Here is a 19707-nt window from a genome sequence, read left to right on the forward strand (position 1 = left end):
CCGAGGACATAGTACGCGCGATAAGCATCGCGAAGCGATTCTCGTTGCCGAGGTTAAATATACAGCCGTAAGTAGAGCTGCTATCCGCGCTTGCTATGTCATCGGCTATATGTAGAGACTAAACGCGTACCGCTCTTAGTTAGATTTATTATCAGCCCCTAAATTTATTACGCTTTCATTGCACAAAGGTTTGCACATATTTGGATAAAGTTTTTCAATAAATTATTTTGAACGAGGTGCATGAATTTCTGCGAAAGCTTCTTCCGAGCATGAAAATGTTTTAATTGTGTTTTAAATACGAAAATAAAGGCCGAAATCGTGCACGTCGTTAATTAGTTCGCCACATTGTTTTACTTATCATCGAAACATTTTTCGTCTCTTTTCCAAACTGATCTTTAAATAAATGCCAAAAATTATTTCTTCTAAAAAAAAAAAGAAACTTTCTTTAATGCAGTGCTCGATTTTTCAGAATTTTTCCAAAAATAATTATTTCATCTCGCTTTACCTCGAACAAAATCCAGATACTGACAAACAATTAACAAATATTCGAAAATATATCAGCCTCTATATTGACACCGTAGTAAAATCATTTTTAAAGCTAGAAAACGTTGACATAAATGCCCAACCGCGCGTTTGGACGGGTTCAGTTCCATTTACGAAATACTAGCTTTCAAACTTTCTTTCTACCCTGTAGCACGCAAATCTGCTGTTGAATCAGAAGCTAAACATATAAAAATATTGCTCTGTCTGTCTGTCTGATCCATGAAGATTTGGCGTGAAATTTTGTATTTAAGGGTAGTTCGAGATCCCTCCTTATTCTAAAAGGGAGGGGTCCCATACAAGTGAAACACAAATTTATGCACATCTCGAGAACTAATCAAGTGAATAACACCAAATTTGGCAGGTGAATGTTTCTAGGGGTAACAAATGTGTCCATAATGGTTCGACCCTTTTCTTTTCTAGAAGGGAGAGGTCCTATACAAACGAAACACAAATTTCTGCGCATCTCGAAAAATAACCAAGCAAATGGAACCAAATTTGGCATGTGAATATTTTCGGTGGTAACAAATATGTCCGTAATGGTTCGACACCTCTCCCTTATTTTAAAAGGGAGGGGTCCCATACAAATAAAACACAAATTTCGCCCAATTCAAGAATCAATCAAGCAAATACAACCAATTTTGGTATGTGAAAGTTTTAGGGGTAACAAATATGTCCATGATGATTTGACACAACTCCCTCTTTCGTAAAGGAGGGGTTTAGAATATAATAGAAATTAAAAACACAAATATCTGCACATCTCAAGAAATAATCAAGTAAATGGAACGGTGTGATCGTTTGTTAGCAAGGGAAACAAGTTTTTTTTAAATTCATACATATTTTTCTAATCCTGTTGAAAAGCTGTTAACAATCCTTTAAAAAATATTTTCCTATGCATGTTTTGTTTATTTATTTATTCATAATTTAGTTTAGTAACCATTATGTACATATTTTGTTCATTGTTACACCAAGGGGATGGATACGTCGCGCGATTTTGGTATTCTGGTGTCTCAGTTTGCGAGCTAATTGTCTTGGCGACTTAGATTTTGTGATGTTATGTTTTTCTTGGTTGAAAGCGCTGAACCCTGAAAATCGTGCCTTAAATAGGCTTTAATTTTTTTATCCCACGGCAGTTCTTTTTGGTCCCATAGTAACTTTTTCTCGTCTTATAGAGACCTTTAAACCATATATAACACATCGGTATACACCAGAATACTGAGTTTAATACATTTTTGCCCAGTCTCCCTCGCTTGAAAAACCCACTTTAAAATGACATTTATATAAAAAAATCTCCACTTGTAAAAAGTAAAGAATAGTGTTAGTTCCACCTGCGAATCACGATAAAAATCAGAGAGAAAATAAAGAAGGTCATGTAAAATCAGTGAACATTCGGGAATGGCATTGTAGAAATTCAATCGAAACTTTTAGTAAATGATTTAAAATGGATAAAATGGTTCTTTGCTCATTGACGTGGAACGAGTTTCCATTTCTGAGCGAACGAGTGAGCATTAAAGTTGCTTTTTTTTCAAAATTTTTAAACTCTGAACTTTTGTCGCTTAAGAAATCCATTAAAATTGGTGGAAAGGAAGGTTGGATTGGAAGCTGTAGAACATACAATAAAAATTGTTGTACTGAGTAGATACGGTTGAAATGTATATCATGATATGGCGACCAGTGAGTTCGGGCATTCCATAAATCCTGTGTGGATTCAAGGTCAGAATCTTTCGTATAAAGCATCCTCTACATCGTTCACAAATAAAATAAATAGTAATGGACCTAGATGGAAGCTTTGCGGCGCATCAGAAGCCAAATTCATGGTCTTGTGCTGACATAAATCAAACATCGGGACTATTTCCTGCCAAGAGTATCTATTAAGAAAAAAAAAACATTTTTTAGTTTGTTTGATCAGTATAACGTCTTCGCAAAGTTGGAGATTGTAATTTTGTCCTCTCAAAAAATTTTACACTATGAAAAAAAGCAATTTCACAAAAAAAATTTCAATTTTTTGGAACACGACTCATTTTTGAGAAGCTATTTAAAAATGCTATTTTGGGAAGGTATTGATGATTACAAATATTTTAGAGCCAATACGGTTTGTTTGCTCGATGTGACGTCTTCGGCAAATTTGTGGATAGTAATTTGGTTTAAAAAAAGCTGTAAAAACCACTATTTTTTAAAAAAAAGTTAAAAGAAGAATTAAAAATTAATTATTTGAAAAAGCTCATTTCTTCTAAAATCTGATTTTTTTTATAAAAACTACAAAAATTGTTCTAAACATTGAGAATTTCCGATAATGGATAAATCAAGAAAAAAAAACACGTGCCTAAAGGCGGTCAAAATTTCACAAAAATTTTCTAAATCCCAGAAGTTTAAAAAAAAGTTCGAGGTGACATCATCAGGAGACAATTTCATGAACTACTACTACCTGTACTTTTTTTCTTCGGTATTTTTCGTGAAAATTTACACATGAGACAACTTATTGCCATTGCAGAATCAAATTTCTTAACAAAAGTTGCTTACCCAGTGAAATTTGGTCTGTGAATCCTGGGAAGGTAATCAGCTTTACGAAGCACATTCTATCTGACTGGGAGTGTATCGAGGTAATCAACCAACCACTCAGTCAATAGCAAGTGGCTGCTAATACTATATGGCGCGTATAGCAACAATTACGCTAATCAATGGACGCAATAGTCTGATTCTAGCACAGGAAAAAAGTTTCACAAGACTTTATTTTAAATAAAAAATGCGTTGATTCCAGGTCAGGGTCTTCATGCATATAAGGAGAAGTTCCATGTTGTCTGCGTATATCAAAACATCAGCACATATAAAATATCCTCTACATCGTTTACAAATAGAACGAAACACAAATTTCTGCGCATCTCGAAAAATAACCAAGCAAATGGAACCAAATTTGGCATGTGAATATTTTCGGTGGTAACAAATATGTCCGTAATGGTTCGACACCTCTCCCTTATTTTAAAAGGGAGGGGTCCCATACAAATAAAACACAAATTTCGCCCAATTCAAGAATCAATCAAGCAAATACAACCAATTTTGGTATGTGAAAGTTTTAGGGGTAACAAATATGTCCATGATGATTTGACACAACTCCCTCTTTCGTAAAGGAGGGGTTTAGAATATAATAGAAATTAAAAACACAAATATCTGCACATCTCAAGAAATAATCAAGTAAATGGAACGGTGTGATCGTTTGTTAGCAAGGGAAACAAGTTTTTTTTAAATTCATACATATTTTTCTAATCCTGTTGAAAAGCTGTTAACAATCCTTTAAAAAATATTTTCCTATGCATGTTTTGTTTATTTATTTATTCATAATTTAGTTTAGTAACCATTATGTACATATTTTGTTCATTGTTACACCAAGGGGATGGATACGTCGCGCGATTTTGGTATTCTGGTGTCTCAGTTTGCGAGCTAATTGTCTTGGCGACTTAGATTTTGTGATGTTATGTTTTTCTTGGTTGAAAGCGCTGAACCCTGAAAATCGTGCCTTAAATAGGCTTTAATTTTTTTATCCCACGGCAGTTCTTTTTGGTCCCATAGTAACTTTTTCTCGTCTTATAGAGACCTTTAAACCATATATAACACATCGGTATACACCAGAATACTGAGTTTAATACATTTTTGCCCAGTCTCCCTCGCTTGAAAAACCCACTTTAAAATGACATTTATATAAAAAAATCTCCACTTGTAAAAAGTAAAGAATAGTGTTAGTTCCACCTGCGAATCACGATAAAAATCAGAGAGAAAATAAAGAAGGTCATGTAAAATCAGTGAACATTCGGGAATGGCATTGTAGAAATTCAATCGAAACTTTTAGTAAATGATTTAAAATGGATAAAATGGTTCTTTGCTCATTGACGTGGAACGAGTTTCCATTTCTGAGCGAACGAGTGAGCATTAAAGTTGCTTTTTTTTCAAAATTTTTAAACTCTGAACTTTTGTCGCTTAAGAAATCCATTAAAATTGGTGGAAAGGAAGGTTGGATTGGAAGCTGTAGAACATACAATAAAAATTGTTGTACTGAGTAGATACGGTTGAAATGTATATCATGATATGGCGACCAGTGAGTTCGGGCATTCCATAAATCCTGTGTGGATTCAAGGTCAGAATCTTTCGTATAAAGCATCCTCTACATCGTTCACAAATAAAATAAATAGTAATGGACCTAGATGGAAGCTTTGCGGCGCATCAGAAGCCAAATTCATGGTCTTGTGCTGACATAAATCAAACATCGGGACTATTTCCTGCCAAGAGTATCTATTAAGAAAAAAAAAACATTTTTTAGTTTGTTTGATCAGTATAACGTCTTCGCAAAGTTGGAGATTGTAATTTTGTCCTCTCAAAAAATTTTACACTATGAAAAAAAGCAATTTCACAAAAAAAATTTCAATTTTTTGGAACACGACTCATTTTTGAGAAGCTATTTAAAAATGCTATTTTGGGAAGGTATTGATGATTACAAATATTTTAGAGCCAATACGGTTTGTTTGCTCGATGTGACGTCTTCGGCAAATTTGTGGATAGTAATTTGGTTTAAAAAAAGCTGTAAAAACCACTATTTTTTAAAAAAAAGTTAAAAGAAGAATTAAAAATTAATTATTTGAAAAAGCTCATTTCTTCTAAAATCTGATTTTTTTTATAAAAACTACAAAAATTGTTCTAAACATTGAGAATTTCCGATAATGGATAAATCAAGAAAAAAAAACACGTGCCTAAAGGCGGTCAAAATTTCACAAAAATTTTCTAAATCCCAGAAGTTTAAAAAAAAGTTCGAGGTGACATCATCAGGAGACAATTTCATGAACTACTACTACCTGTACTTTTTTTCTTCGGTATTTTTCGTGAAAATTTACACATGAGACAACTTATTGCCATTGCAGAATCAAATTTCTTAACAAAAGTTGCTTACCCAGTGAAATTTGGTCTGTGAATCCTGGGAAGGTAATCAGCTTTACGAAGCACATTCTATCTGACTGGGAGTGTATCGAGGTAATCAACCAACCACTCAGTCAATAGCAAGTGGCTGCTAATACTATATGGCGCGTATAGCAACAATTACGCTAATCAATGGACGCAATAGTCTGATTCTAGCACAGGAAAAAAGTTTCACAAGACTTTATTTTAAATAAAAAATGCGTTGATTCCAGGTCAGGGTCTTCATGCATATAAGGAGAAGTTCCATGTTGTCTGCGTATATCAAAACATCAGCACATATAAAATATCCTCTACATCGTTTACAAATAGAATAAATAGTAAGGGACCTAGATGAGAACCTTGCGGTACATCAGAAGTTACTTTCACTACAAGCTGCCTTTAAAGCTTATTTACTAGTAAATGCTACAAAACTCCACAAGTTTCTGGCCGTTTGTTAATGTTTTTTTTTTGTTCACGCTACATTTATTTGACTCAGCACACTACAAAAAAATGTTTCATGGAACCATTTTGGAGTAAACTAGTGCATATCTTATAAAAACATTGAATTTTTAGATTGTAATAGCTACGATTATTGATCATAGTCCTTTTAGACCGAGCACACACATTTGTGTAGGGAAAAAGTGACGTAAAACAAAATCAAAATTGAAGCCTAGTTGCTATATAAATACGCTTGTTCGCTCCGGTTTTTATCTTTCGTAGCAGATGCGATGTTGACACTAGCGTTGTGAGCGATAAAATAATGAATCTGTGGTTTAAAAAAACAGAGATGGCTTTGCTTCAGTCACTTCCTACCTTATGTTATGTAGGCTCGTTCGGAAAGGAGAAACTAATCCCTTCAACTATGCAAAGACGCGATATTTTAGTAACTTCGTGATTGTTTTTATCATCAGAATATTTACCACGTTTGAAAATTGGAATCCAACAGGAAAACTTGTTTCTTTCCATGCTGGTGGAATTGTGCAGCATTCTAGAGACCAGTTGAACAACCATAACAGAGCCATAAAAAAATGCAAATTGATTACTGATTCCACTATTAGGTTTACCAATCTTTTTTTCTGCCGTTCTAATCATAGTTGTTGGGTTGTGTAGAACACGGAACAGCTTTACTTAAAACGGTAGTTTTCTACTTGGGAGTTTGCTCGATTTTTTTGTCTTCGGCTATCCTGAAAAATCAATTTTGGTCTGATTTTATATTATTTCCCACATTAGTGTTATATTGATCATAGGCTTATGGTATATCTATAAACAACTGTTTATACAACAACAACAACAATATTCCACGCTAGCCTGTAAGGCTAATAGCGGTCTCGATCAACTAGATTAGTTGAGAGAATTCGTTATCGATATTGTTTTTGGCACATTTTTGCATGCTTTAGGATAAGTACAACAATACACCGCACCCCAGTGCTGAGTCGAGAAAATTTTCAGCTCGAAAAGATCCTCGACCTGATCGGGAATCGAACCCGACATCACAACCGTGTGGGAGAGCTAGCCGACCGACATCGCTAACCACAGAACCACGGGGACCACATCAACTGTTTATACGCGGAAGAAAATAATTGCGTCATGTAGATGTAACTTATTGCATTTACTTTTTTTTTTATTCTCGCTTATTTTACGTCGGTCTAGTTCCGCCACTGTTGTGGCCAATCACCGACGCCCAGGGAGGCGACTCCACACCCAGGACCCTAACTCACGACCCGTTTATTAGCGGACCGGCGCCAACGGCTTTACTTCCTCATGCGATGGAAGGCGTGATCCCAGAGATTTTTCGCCTCAGAAAATCTCCCGGTGTCGGCTAGGATTGAATCTAGACCAGTTGGGTTGGTTGTGAGTGGATCACGCCACCTCACAACCATCGACACCAATGTCGGCGGCGGGATTCGAACCCAGGCGTCGAGCGTGGTTGGCGGAGACGTTACCAACCACACTAGGCCCCCGCTATGTTGCATTTACTTGATTGATTAATTCTTCTAAATTAAATTTGTTACAAACGACATTGAATTCTTCATTTCCAGACTTTTTGTTCGGTAGCGATCCCCTTAGCCGAATCGGATAAGGGTGGTGTCGTTAATGCAGAAAATTTTTCTATTAAGCAGGAACAAAAAATAAGATTTTAAATGCGCAATTTCCGATGCTTATCCCATATTTAATATGAAGATTGACAAAAAGCATTCCCAACTCAGTAATAGATAACAGTGCATCTAAGGCTAAGTGTCGTTTAAGAACTAGTCTCGTCCATCTCTCAAAGTAGACAGCTGACAGATGGCGACTGGTCGTTTAGATATGCAAGGCACAATCTGAATGCATTCCATTATGCGTTGAATAGGTTTGATTAAAACCAGGGATTATTTTTCATTGGGCGTGTTAATATATTTAATATTTCACACCAAACGTTAGATAGTAAATATCACAGTGATTTTCTTATTGCTATTGTGTAGAAACCATGCATTGCTAATACTAATATACAGCAGGAAGCGCTTAAAATGCAAGTATATGGTAGAAAAAACACTTATTACACATATCTATTTCAATGCCTATTGATAATCTGAGAAATTATTAAATCGTAATCATATGTATTGTTATTTTATGCACATGTGAGTGTCCATGTTGACAAACTAGTAATGGTTCTTAGAAATAACACCTACGAATTCACGATCCATACGTACACATTTTAAAATACAATTCTTAGGCAACGACTAAAGTCAAAGCAATGTTTTATCATAAATTCTTTTAAGGCACCTGAAAACAAATATTGAAAGGCAATATGTTTGAATAAATCATTCAGGATATTTTGCGAACTCTACCAAAAAACTGTAACTTTTTTTACTGTTAATATTCGATATACAATTTTATTACTTTTATTCGCTGTCCTTTTAGTGCAAGCTCAACTTCGGGAGGAACCCCTCGCGTTGAGTAATGTAAGCAATCGAATTAAACTGTGATTTACATGCTGGAGGCCATGACTTACGACGGACGGCACGAATTGAAACGCCTTGATTGATGTATGTTCGTGATGTGCTATTCTTACTTTATATGACTAATCATATAGTGTCGCCGCGTGTTTTCGTAGACAGTGAATCGTTTAATTCATACCTTAGACAGTTTCGTAAAATTTTGCATTGTTATTTTGTCGATCAATGATTCAATAACTAATTACAATTTTTTCTTTCCCTTTCTCTCTACAGCAAGATTGTCCCAACGGCAAACTAACCCCAGCTAAGTTTGTAGATATGTACAAAATGTTCTTCCCGTCTGGAAATGCAGAAGAGTTCTGCGATCACGTCTTTCGGACGTTCGATATGGATAAAAACGGCTATATCGATTTTAAGGTAAGCCGCTATTACTACTAGCACACAGCAATTGCAATCTAAAGTGTCCATCCTCCTTCGATTGTCGAAAGAAATTAGACCAAACCTGATAATAGGTGCTAATGGCCGGTCGTTCGCTCTATATCTCTCATAATGGAAACCGTGAAGTGTAATTACGAAACGGATAAACTGGTTGACTGCATTCGGTTTCCTTTTTCCTTCTTTGTGGGTGGGAATAGTCTTCCGTATTTTTCAGTTCAATCGGTGCTGGACGTGACACAATGCAGACGGGAAACCGTCGGTAAGTCCGTTACCTGCCGGCTGCTAGATCCTTCCACATATTTCTATTATACAGCAACGTGCTATTTCTTGGCATCGCTCTCCATTTTCGACTCACGATGCATTTTGTCGGTCGACTAACGTTGTTATCTGATGCTGCATGAAAGGAAAACTCCCGTTGCAATGAAAAAATCGTTAGAAAAGGGGGAAGGAAAATCCACACTATTTTCTAATTTAATTCAAAAATACGAGTTTACTGACGAAGCTTGGAATTGTTAGGTAAAGGTAATTTCGTGGTGAGTCAGCACAGGTGACTTTTCTGAACAGTCAATCCAACTCGGAGGAATGACGGTTTTCAGGTTGCCTTCTGTCGGTCATTTGGCGGTTTTGTGCGGTGCTGTACTTTTTTCTGTAAGATGTTAGCAATATTGAGTTTTCTTTTATCTGCCCGGCTAGTTAATCTGTGCATTAGCAGATCATCGTGAAGTTTGTCAATAACAAACGAACAAATCTGAGAGACGTCAACACCGAAGCGCATCTTTGACTAGCCAGACTAAGATGCTGTTTTGGCACAAGAAACACTATAAAAATCACCAAAGAATCTTCCACTTTTTACAATTTTAATTATCTGATACTTTTACAACCAGAATGTTCCATTTTTCGTACTGTTATTGAAACTGTCAACTGTCATCAAAACATTGTTAATGATTGAAATAGAAAATGACTACAATTGAAATCCAGTGCCGCTATAAAACGAATTTACCTTAACCCTCTGGTGCCTAGTGCCGCCTTTAGTTGGTCTTCAGTTAAATCTCTAAAAAGCTTTAATAAGAACTAAAAAAATTAAAGCTTCATAGTGATTTTTTCGAAGTCCGTCTAAAAACTAATTTGGGCACTAGAGGGTTGACCCGACGCAGATAAATCCGTTTTTACCTCGAAACATGACCTTAAAACTGTTATTACTCAGCAACTACATGTACAATTAACACAAACTGTGTTGTGTAGATAGATCTGTTCTCTACCCGTGTTGAATAGTTTCATCGTTCAAAATATCAAGTATAGTTGTTAGGCTGTAATACAAGTTTAGATGTGGAAATGGGTTAAACATGGTAATGATTTGAAATTAAGATTAAAATCTGAGACAACAGGACAATGGTTCAGAAATCTGCTCGAAAAAATACTATAACACTAATCATTTCAACTGCTTGAATGAGTTGATTACTATTGGATCATAAATTAAACCTATAATCTGGGAAACGCTCTTAACTAAATGGGGGTTGAAATCGTGTAATGCTAGAACAGTTTCGGTAATGCACTAAAATTCAAACCACTCAAAAAACTTTCTTCTTTAATGTAGACATGAATTTACAGTTGAGAGTGTAATAAAGTATTCTGAAAATGAGCCCTAAATTCTTGGGACATACCTAAAGGGATAATCCCAAAATAAACTTAACGTTCCCGAGAATCATTACTAAGAGCAAGAAAATGAGAAAATTATTCCATAGAATGAAGCATCTAATAAAATCTGATAGCTCAAAAAGATCACAGTGATTGAGTGCTTGAATGTCCAAACGGGTCGAAAGTAGCGCAATGTTCCGGATCGATGCATCCACATAGAATGTGCCACATATCCCACAATTTAAACATATTCTATTTCTAATATAAACCCGAAACGTCTCATTGACTAAAAGGTCAGCCGGAAATTAATAGAAACCTAACCCGCATACGTTTGATCCCTGATCCGCTCGAAGGGGAAGGTGAAAAGAAGCGGTGAAAAACTGCAGGAAAATCCAAACCTCGCTGCGTTTCGGTAAATGAAACGCGATTGGAAGGGTCATCGTAGTAAGTAATGGTCGTTAGAGGCGCCACGTCTGGTGGTTTTTGCTGCTGCTTAGTTCAGCCGGCTCGACTGCGGTCATAAAACATAATACGCTTACCATTCTCCACAACTTTGCCCGCCGGTCTTGGAGAGAGCATGTAAGAAATTTTGCCTCTGCCCACGCTGTGTCGGTTTTAGCCGGTCAGGCCAATTGCAACTTTTCGGGTGAAATTACATCCGGTTAACTTTTTTCTTTGCGAAAACCGCAATACCAAGATATGGTAGCGTTAAACGGAGAAAGGGTAAAAAGTATACGGTTTGATGTGGGCCTTTAAGAGTTTGGTACCATCTGATTCAGTTGCTCTAAAAGTTTTAATCACTTGGTTTAATATAACAGATATTTTGCAGTTGAAGTATCAATTTATATTCTGGTGTGGATGTTTGAGCAGTTGTCGGAAAACGTAGAATTACCTCCCACCACAAATTAAGCTAATTATGGCTTGCAATAAATGCAAATAAAAGTCCCATTAATTAGGATTATGTTTCTTGGCTAGCTCTTCATCAGTGGTCAACATTAATTATACGGCATCATACTATTTATAATCTAAAAATAACGGCGTCCATATTTCTAAAGCGCGCAATGAATTTTGCTGTCCGCATCGAATCAATGTGAAGAGAAGAGTGAAAGTGAACGATCGAAATTATACCGCGATTTATTTCCCGACAATAGCAAAGCCACGTTATCATTAATCATCAACGTTTCTAGTATTTGGCAGCCAACGTTCCCGTTGTTACTTTGCTAGCTGAGCTGACAGGCCTATTGTATGCATGCAAAGTCTGACAGTACAGAAGGAATAAAGTATGACGGATGAAGATTTATATAAAATTCTAAGCTGCACAAGAACAAGAACGCATGTATCCTTGTTTGATGCACACATGACTCGATGAGCAAATTTAGTAAAATGAGCTAGATTTTGAAGATGAAAACCCACTCCCTAAATCGACATTTAGTAATATTTCTTCATTATAAATGCTGCACAGCGCGGTTAGGCTCTGCTGGTACGAACTCAATGATGTGGAGATGTAATGCTAGTGATACTAGAGCCATAATAATGCAGATTCAAGTAGCGTCTAGCCTGCGGCAGCAACGAATATGCTGCGCGATAGAAATGAGCCTTGACGCAACTATTCGAAGGAAAATTGCACATTTGCTTATATGCATGGTATTTACTTCGTGCTATACATTTTTCGTCCTTCGGTGAGTCTATTCAGCTTCCGCTTGGAATGGCTCCAGGGTATAACCTTCGCTTCAAAAAACATGATTCAAAAAAAAGTTATATGGTGTGTATACTACTGGTAGTGGAAGGACCGACCGTTCGGCCGACGCTATCCACAGTGATAGAGTAGCAAATGAGTTACCAAATAGCTGCTCGGATGAAGCTGGGTGAAGTTTGTCTGGCTGTGGAAAAAAATAAATCACTTCAGTTATTTAATATTCCATTCCGGACCAGAAGCATGGTTTTCATCCGCAAATTACACTGGAATAGTTTATAGTTATTTTTTTGAGCAAAAAAGATGCCGGCCTATTTTCTTGTAAATGTTTGGTATGCTGTAGTCACACAATGCTGTTCAGTAGTTTTTTTATTACATTAATAATTTCAGTTTTCATACTTGTAGGAGAGCATTTATGATACAATATTTCGATTGCACTGGTATCATTAAACCCTGCATATTACTTGCTTTCAAAAGTGATATTGCTAATAATAGAAGTGCGGAACACAGCAAACACACGGGCGATATCATGAAAGATCAATGTTTCTGGTCGCAGTGATGAGTCCACACAGAAAAAAATTTCAACGGTGCTTTCCACACAGAAGGGAGATCCAAAATCTAGCGCTGTGGAAGCTGCTGTTTACTCTGTTGGTCCGCTATGGAAGGCAGCAAGATATTCGAAATCGCCGCCTGCTGCAGCTCTGCTTGCTGCTGGTCGATCCAGTTCACAGTAAATCAACTTCTTGCAACAATGATCGGATATACCCCTGCTGATATCCGCTGCCGCCGTTTTTTGATAGGTGTACTGTCTTTGGCAAAGCAATATATAAAAAAAAATCTACTCCGTAAAAAATGTAAACATATTTTGTTTTTGAGAATCAATTTTTTTATATTTTTAAGTCAATGTTAATATTTCTGAATTTTGAGCTTTTCTCTTTCACTGAAAAAATCCGTCAAATTATCGAGAATTCTCACTTAAGAGGTAATATCTACCAAATGCTCAAAAAACATGGCTTTTTTCATGTTTTTTTTTTCAAAGGACATTCGAGATGTAAGGTATATAAATAATATATCATTGGATTAAGCAACTCTTGGAGAATAGAAAAAAATTTATTGCTATTTTTTTACAAAATGGCGGACGTGAAACGATTGCTGTGAAACCACCTATAACCAAAACAAAATTTTTTTCATTATCTACAGAGTGTCGCTAGTGAAGTACACATGATTATATTTTTAGAATTTTTCTTCGCAAAAAAAAAATCTTCCTAGACAAAAAAAATCGACTTTTATTGTTTATAACTTTTGTTGTTGTTAAACAATCACCAAAATCGTCAACTTCACTAGATAATCTAATGAAGAAGCTACAGTTAAAATTTCAAGTCAATCGGATGTAAACTTTTCCAGTTTCACTGCTCGCCGATTTTGAAAACATGGTTTTGAGAAAAACGCGTTCAAATTTTCAATATGCTATAAATTTTTAGAGTCGCAATAATAAAGCCCCTAATAATTATTTAACCTTCAGTCAGCTATCCCTGCGCCGTAAAGTTGTCATTCCTGGGCTTTATTGTCCTCTTCTTCCTTTTTGTTATCTGATGTAAGGCTGCGCCTAGCCTGTTTTGCGATATCAGACATTCGATGCTTAGCGACTTTGACGTGGTTGGCGTCCAATCCCACGCATAACTCAAACTTGTCACTCATATTTGAGTACTTTTGAATATAATTCACAGTTAAAAAGTATAGAAAAACTCAAGCAAAGAAAGTACACAATGAGAATGGCTGATCGACGTAACAAAGGTAAATTATGAGTAAACACGTGTTGTAGAGACGCTATAACGGTCGAAATTTGATGCAGCGATCTCTATACTTTTTGACGTAGGACTACGTCTTTGTTTTCTATACTAGATTACACTTTGTGAAATTTAAAATGATACTGGCAAATGTTGCGTCAGATTTCAAACGATTATAGCAAGCGAACGACTTAATGCATCTTAGTCATTTATATGTCGGTGGATAGATAAAATGTGTAACAATTTTTTGATATAATGTTCAACATTGTTGCTTTACTGCTTAATGGTGGAAAAGGGTGAAAAGTTTCAAGGTCATGCTTTCCCATACATTTCCCTCGTTATTGGCTTGCTTCCCGAGCACAGTTAACAATAACATGGATGAAATAAATTCCTCTGCCTACATATTTTGACTCAACAAAGTGTTTTGGTTTGTTTGTCTTTCTCTAAGCTGCGTGGCCACGCCCTCATGGCAAAAATCTACGCTGAACTCAATACAAAAGCCTGCGTGTAGAAAATTCAGCTTCAGTCTAGTTTGTTACACAATCGCGAGTGCAGTGCAGCTGTTAAAGGTACGCGACATTGAGAAACGAGAGCTGCATACGGGTCAACTTCCAGGCACTGCGGAACATGTAACCTTTATTTTGCATACGGCAGCAACAGTTACCATCGTACACTGCAGAATATTTTGCTGGCACAGCTACTGGAGGGCACAGCGGAGAGTAAACTTTATTGAGCGCGGTCAAGCAAAACATTCAATGCTACCGATGGTGCGATTATCAGCATTCTGTAGCACGAATTTCTAGCTGAAGATTATGGAATCGGTTCTCTTCAGAACTATAGATGCTTGAAGATAAGATTTATTAGAATGTTCGCAACTACTACTAGTGTAAAATTTTCATGTATTCATGCATCGTTAGTTTTATAATAACGTTCATCAAAAACAAACGGTAGTGTTGCCTATGTACAGTTTAGCGCAGCATATAATATATACATTTAGTCCTACGTCACCATTTCATACAACCCCTAGGGCTGTATACCTTGTAGTATTTTTGGTAGATATTACCCCTTAAGAAAATTCAACCGGCCAGTGAACATCGAAGATGTTTTCAAATACCTTTTACTCACATATGATCCGATAATTTCTCTGAATCACAGAACAATAGACCATATAATTAATGATCTTCCAAGCGAAGCTCAAAATCATACAGTATATGGAACATTAAGTATACACTAAAGTCGCTTTTTACGCGGGGGATACTAAAACCTACTAAACCTACTACCTACTAAACCTACTAAAAAACCGCGTAAATTCCGGAATCCGCGTAAAAAAAAAAGCCGCGTAGATTCCGGAATTTGCGTTAAAAAACCGCGTAAATTTCGGAATCCGCGTAAAAAACCCAGCTTCAATTCTGCATTCCGAGTGAAGCGGAATCGAAATCTGCGCAAGAAAAAATACCGCGTAGATTCGTAAAATAAAAAAAACGCGTAAATTCCGGAATCCGCGTAAAAAAAAAACCGGGTAAAAAAACGCGTAGAAAGCGAGTGTAAAATAAAAATTGAATTAAAAAACTAGTTCATTTAAAATATTGAACTAAATTTTTTTAGACCAAAAGAGTTCATATTTAATTCTCTTTAACATCTCCGAAGACATATTGGAAACAAAATAGCACTTTTTTCTAATTTTGAAGAATTTTATAAAATTACATTACATTACAGAGTAAGAGCTCCAAGGGATTCCGGGCTGAAATTTTGTCTACAGACACCTAGTTTAATATTCTTTCAGCCCTGAGAGTTTCAGGTTGCGCTTTTGTGCGCTAATGAAGATATGACGTTTAAAAAAATATCATCGAAATTTTCGTTTTTTGTTAATATCTCAAAAAGTACATGCCATAGCCATCCTAATGCTGCAGCAAAGTTCAAAGTTTAGAAGATTTTTAATTAGAAACTCATGGAGTTAGTTAGTACACTTAGAAAAAAAATAAAATAAAAATAAAAGTTTTTTGTCCTTTTTGTCAAAAAAAAATCAATATTTCATACACTATGGCTTCTTGAATAGTTGTGACTTTGGAAGAGTTTCATATTATCTAATAAACAACTTCGTAAAAGAACGATCCTTCTAAATTAAAAAAATAAAGAAAAAATAGCACTAGTTTAGTACACGTTTAGTACAAATATTTTCATACAAAAATATTTCTTGTCGCAAATGTGGCTTAAAAATACAACGCGTAAAGAGTAATTGTGTAAAAGTTTAATAGTGTAATTCTCTTATTACACAAATTACGTATATTTCAGACCCCTCCGCCCTATGTAATAATAAGTAACGTTTACTCTAGCTCCACCCATAAAATTATGTAACGCTAAATAACCACAATAACAGCCTCAACTACCCTATTCCCCCATATGTAACGAAAAGTAAGGCAAACTTAACCCTCGTCTTTGCCTTCTCGCGTTATGTAATTTGTGTACGACGCCTGAAATCAATATTTTTATTGAATTTGAAGTCACTAATTCATCAGTAGGAGTTGTGTTGGGATATCATGGAACCATTCGACATTTTTTAATGAACTTCGAAGGTTTCACGATACACGATTCACCTAGAGATAATATGCGTGAAAGGATAATCATACGTTAAATTGACTCCCGACTTTTAAACATTTAATTTGCATTTTTTTCTTCATAAATTATCTTTGAATGGTCATTACGGTGTTAACACATCGTCAAAAGACAAACACCAGAATTTAGGTTTCAATATTTCTTTATTGATCGAGGCAAAACGAGAAAAAACCAACGCACTGTCAGACAAAACCTGTGAAATATTGCTGAAAGTGTGGAGTCAAATGGACGTAGACTATCTTCCACAACCTAGTAGAAACATGTTTTCAGAAAGGGCTTTTAAACATTAACAAATAATTGCAATTTCATCAACAACTACAGCGCTGCTTTGAATTTGTACACACTGTTCACAAAAAAAAACAGCAAAAACTACTGTGCGAACAAGGTATTTCACCTGAACGAATATAAAAGCACCAAGAAAAGCCAGTAGCAATTAATGCGGAGAGAAATACAGCGCGGTTGAACGCAATTTTCCTAGTAAGCGCTACAGAAAAACGTGGAGCATTGCCAATCAAGAGAATTCCTTTAAATCCAACTTAGTTGTGTATTTTTTGAAGTAGAATACTTCTCTCAGGAAGTTCGGCTACATAGGGATGTGAAATGAAAATCTAAAACCGAAAAATGTGAAAAATATGTCCACTTTCAAATGCTAATAAATCGGTTAGTATTCGATGGATTTTCTCCGTTCTTGCAGCAATAGATTGGAAAATCTTCTAAGATTCTTCCCAAAAGAAGATAATTGTAATTTTATTATTCACATTATTGTACTATTGAAAATAGTCAAGCCTTGTCAAAACGAAAAATTCGACCTCTGATTGGTCGTTATATGATTGCTTCTCAAGCACGGTCGACAGAATCATATACCGTGCTGGATCGAAACCCGTACAGTACCGAAATCCGTACACCTTGATGTTTTTCTTCAGTTTTAAGCATTATAAAAATGAAAGTTCATATGATAGTTACATGTACACGTCCGGTGAGCTGTACGCCTTCTGTTAAATTAAACTATGCGCCAGCTCATGGAATAAAAATATTAAAAATGAAAAATCAATCGTGTATCGGTTTCAGTTGTCATTTCGTTGTATCGTTAGAGAACTTACTAAGGAAACGTTCTTCAGATAAAAACGTTTTTCAAGTGGGATATAAGTGTTTTACTCTGTGAATCTTTTTGATCCTTGTTAATTGCTGGAATCGAAATCCGTACAGCGTGTGTATCATGCATATATTGTTGAACTTTCTTCTTGTTTTCAGCATATAATGGAAGAAAACAAGTATAAGTATACAGCAAACAATTTCGAAGGAGCTGTGCCTGAGGTGCGCAAGGTAAAGTCGTACCGGGAAGCTTCGAGAGGTTCCGGCGTTCCGATTACTACGACAAGGGGTGCCGCAACGAAACGCTACGGAAATTGCACTATTTCAGCTGATATAAAAAAATGGAAATTATAAATAAAAGATGTACATTTTTGTACTTCTATATCTATACGGATTTTAATTCATTGATGTATGGACTTTGATCCAGTCTGTATCGCGTGTGTGCGGATTTCGATTCAAAAGTGTACGGTTTTTGATTCAGACAGAAAACTGTGTACAGATTTCGATTCAAAACGTGTTCTATTTAAACATATTTTTTTCGAGTTTCGGAGTGATTTCAATCATTTTGCTTGAAAACAGTGATAAAATATAAGTAGACCTATAAGTAAACATGTCAGTTTAAAGCAATATGTGATTTCATGATTTTCTATTGACCGTCGAAGATTATCATGTGCTTAGGTGTACGGATTTCGATCCAGCACGGTACTTTGCAATTTAAAACATGCTATTTGGCCTATATAAGGGCCTGTTTCAGCCGAAGCCGCTCATAATAGTAGGGATGGGCGATACTGTCTGAAGTATCGATACCTGAGTGCTCGAATACTTTTGCACAAAACGATACCAAGTATCGTGGTATCGGTATAGAATGTATCAATGCCAAAATACTCGATGATTTTGGCCGAAGTATCGATACCGTTGTAATCGATACTGGTATCGCTTATCCCCAATAGAAGGCATCGGTGGTATCGATATCGTTTCAAAGTATCGCTGGCAAAGTATCGATACCGCTACTCATCGCTGGCAACGAGTATCGATGCCAAAATACACGATACTTCCGCTCCTGGTATCGATACTGTTGGTATCGATACAAGTATCGCCCATTCCTACATAATAGTTCTAGACAGCGATAACAGCAGCCGTCCTCCCTTAGCACGGCGCTAGCAGTGCACTGGACACCAGCGATGGCGGAAAGCGGCCACAGCTGTGGCGTAGCAATGGATTGCGTACTAGTTGCAGCGGATTCCAGCAACGATAGCAGCTGAGCCAGCTGATGCAGGGACAGTGGATACCAATGGCAGCGTAAAGCGGCCACAACTGTGGCATGGCTATGGATAGCGCACTAGTTGCAGCGGATCTCAGCATCGATAGCGGCTGATGCAGTTAGGCACTTTAGTGAAATGCAATCTCTGTGCGATAGTGGGCACTAGTAAATGCATTCAATAAAAAGTTGACTTATTTGACAAGACGTGAGCCGTCTAGTTTTGAGGGTTATATCAGCATTTCACTGTTTACTTTATCACAACGAATACTTTGTTCGCACCATCAGTGATAACGCAAAGGTGTAATCGGCATCTTATCCGATACTAAATTGAACAACAAATTGTCCTTTTCAGGATGAAATGAAAACCTGATGATTAAAGCGTTAAAGTTTTCTCTTGAGTTCATTTACATTTTTAAATTTGTAAAAGTTATAAATTTTACTTTATTTCCGTGTCTCAGAACGTACTGAATTATCTTTTCTTTCAGTCATGAGCACGACATCCGAAAAAAGCAACTTACTATATTATTGAAAATGGTCAATCCTTGTTGTAGCACAAAATTCGATTGATCTGATTAGTCAACGTTTATTTACTAGAAAAAATGACTGACGCGCAAGCAGCCGGATTATCTTTCTCGTAAAAGTATTCTACTTCAACCTTACGGTCGTGGCTTTGCACACAACCCCCCTGTTATTTGCTCTCTTACATGCCATAATAATCTCAACAAAACAATAAGGAGTTTTGGTTGCCCCATTCAGAAAAAACGTATACAATGG

The 19707-nt window shown here is 36.3% G+C and overlaps 2 protein-coding genes across 8 annotated transcripts in view; both read left to right on the forward strand.

The window, feature by feature from the left end:
* Window positions 1–19707, forward strand: part of LOC129724685 (neurocalcin homolog) — a 324802-nt gene that overhangs the window by 207476 nt on the left and 97619 nt on the right. The window lies entirely within an intron of this gene.
* Window positions 1–19707, forward strand: part of LOC129724684 (neuronal calcium sensor 2) — a 273798-nt gene that overhangs the window by 194618 nt on the left and 59473 nt on the right. For all 7 annotated transcript variants that reach the window (XM_055679786.1, XM_055679780.1, XM_055679781.1 and 4 more), the window contains one exon: window positions 8688–8831. In XM_055679786.1, coding sequence (XP_055535761.1) covers window positions 8688–8831 — 144 coding nt within the window. The remainder of the gene's footprint in view (window positions 1–8687; window positions 8832–19707) is intronic.

This window comes from Wyeomyia smithii, chromosome 2, assembly GCF_029784165.1.
Source record: "Wyeomyia smithii strain HCP4-BCI-WySm-NY-G18 chromosome 2, ASM2978416v1, whole genome shotgun sequence".
Lineage (NCBI taxonomy): Eukaryota > Metazoa > Arthropoda > Insecta > Diptera > Culicidae > Wyeomyia > Wyeomyia smithii.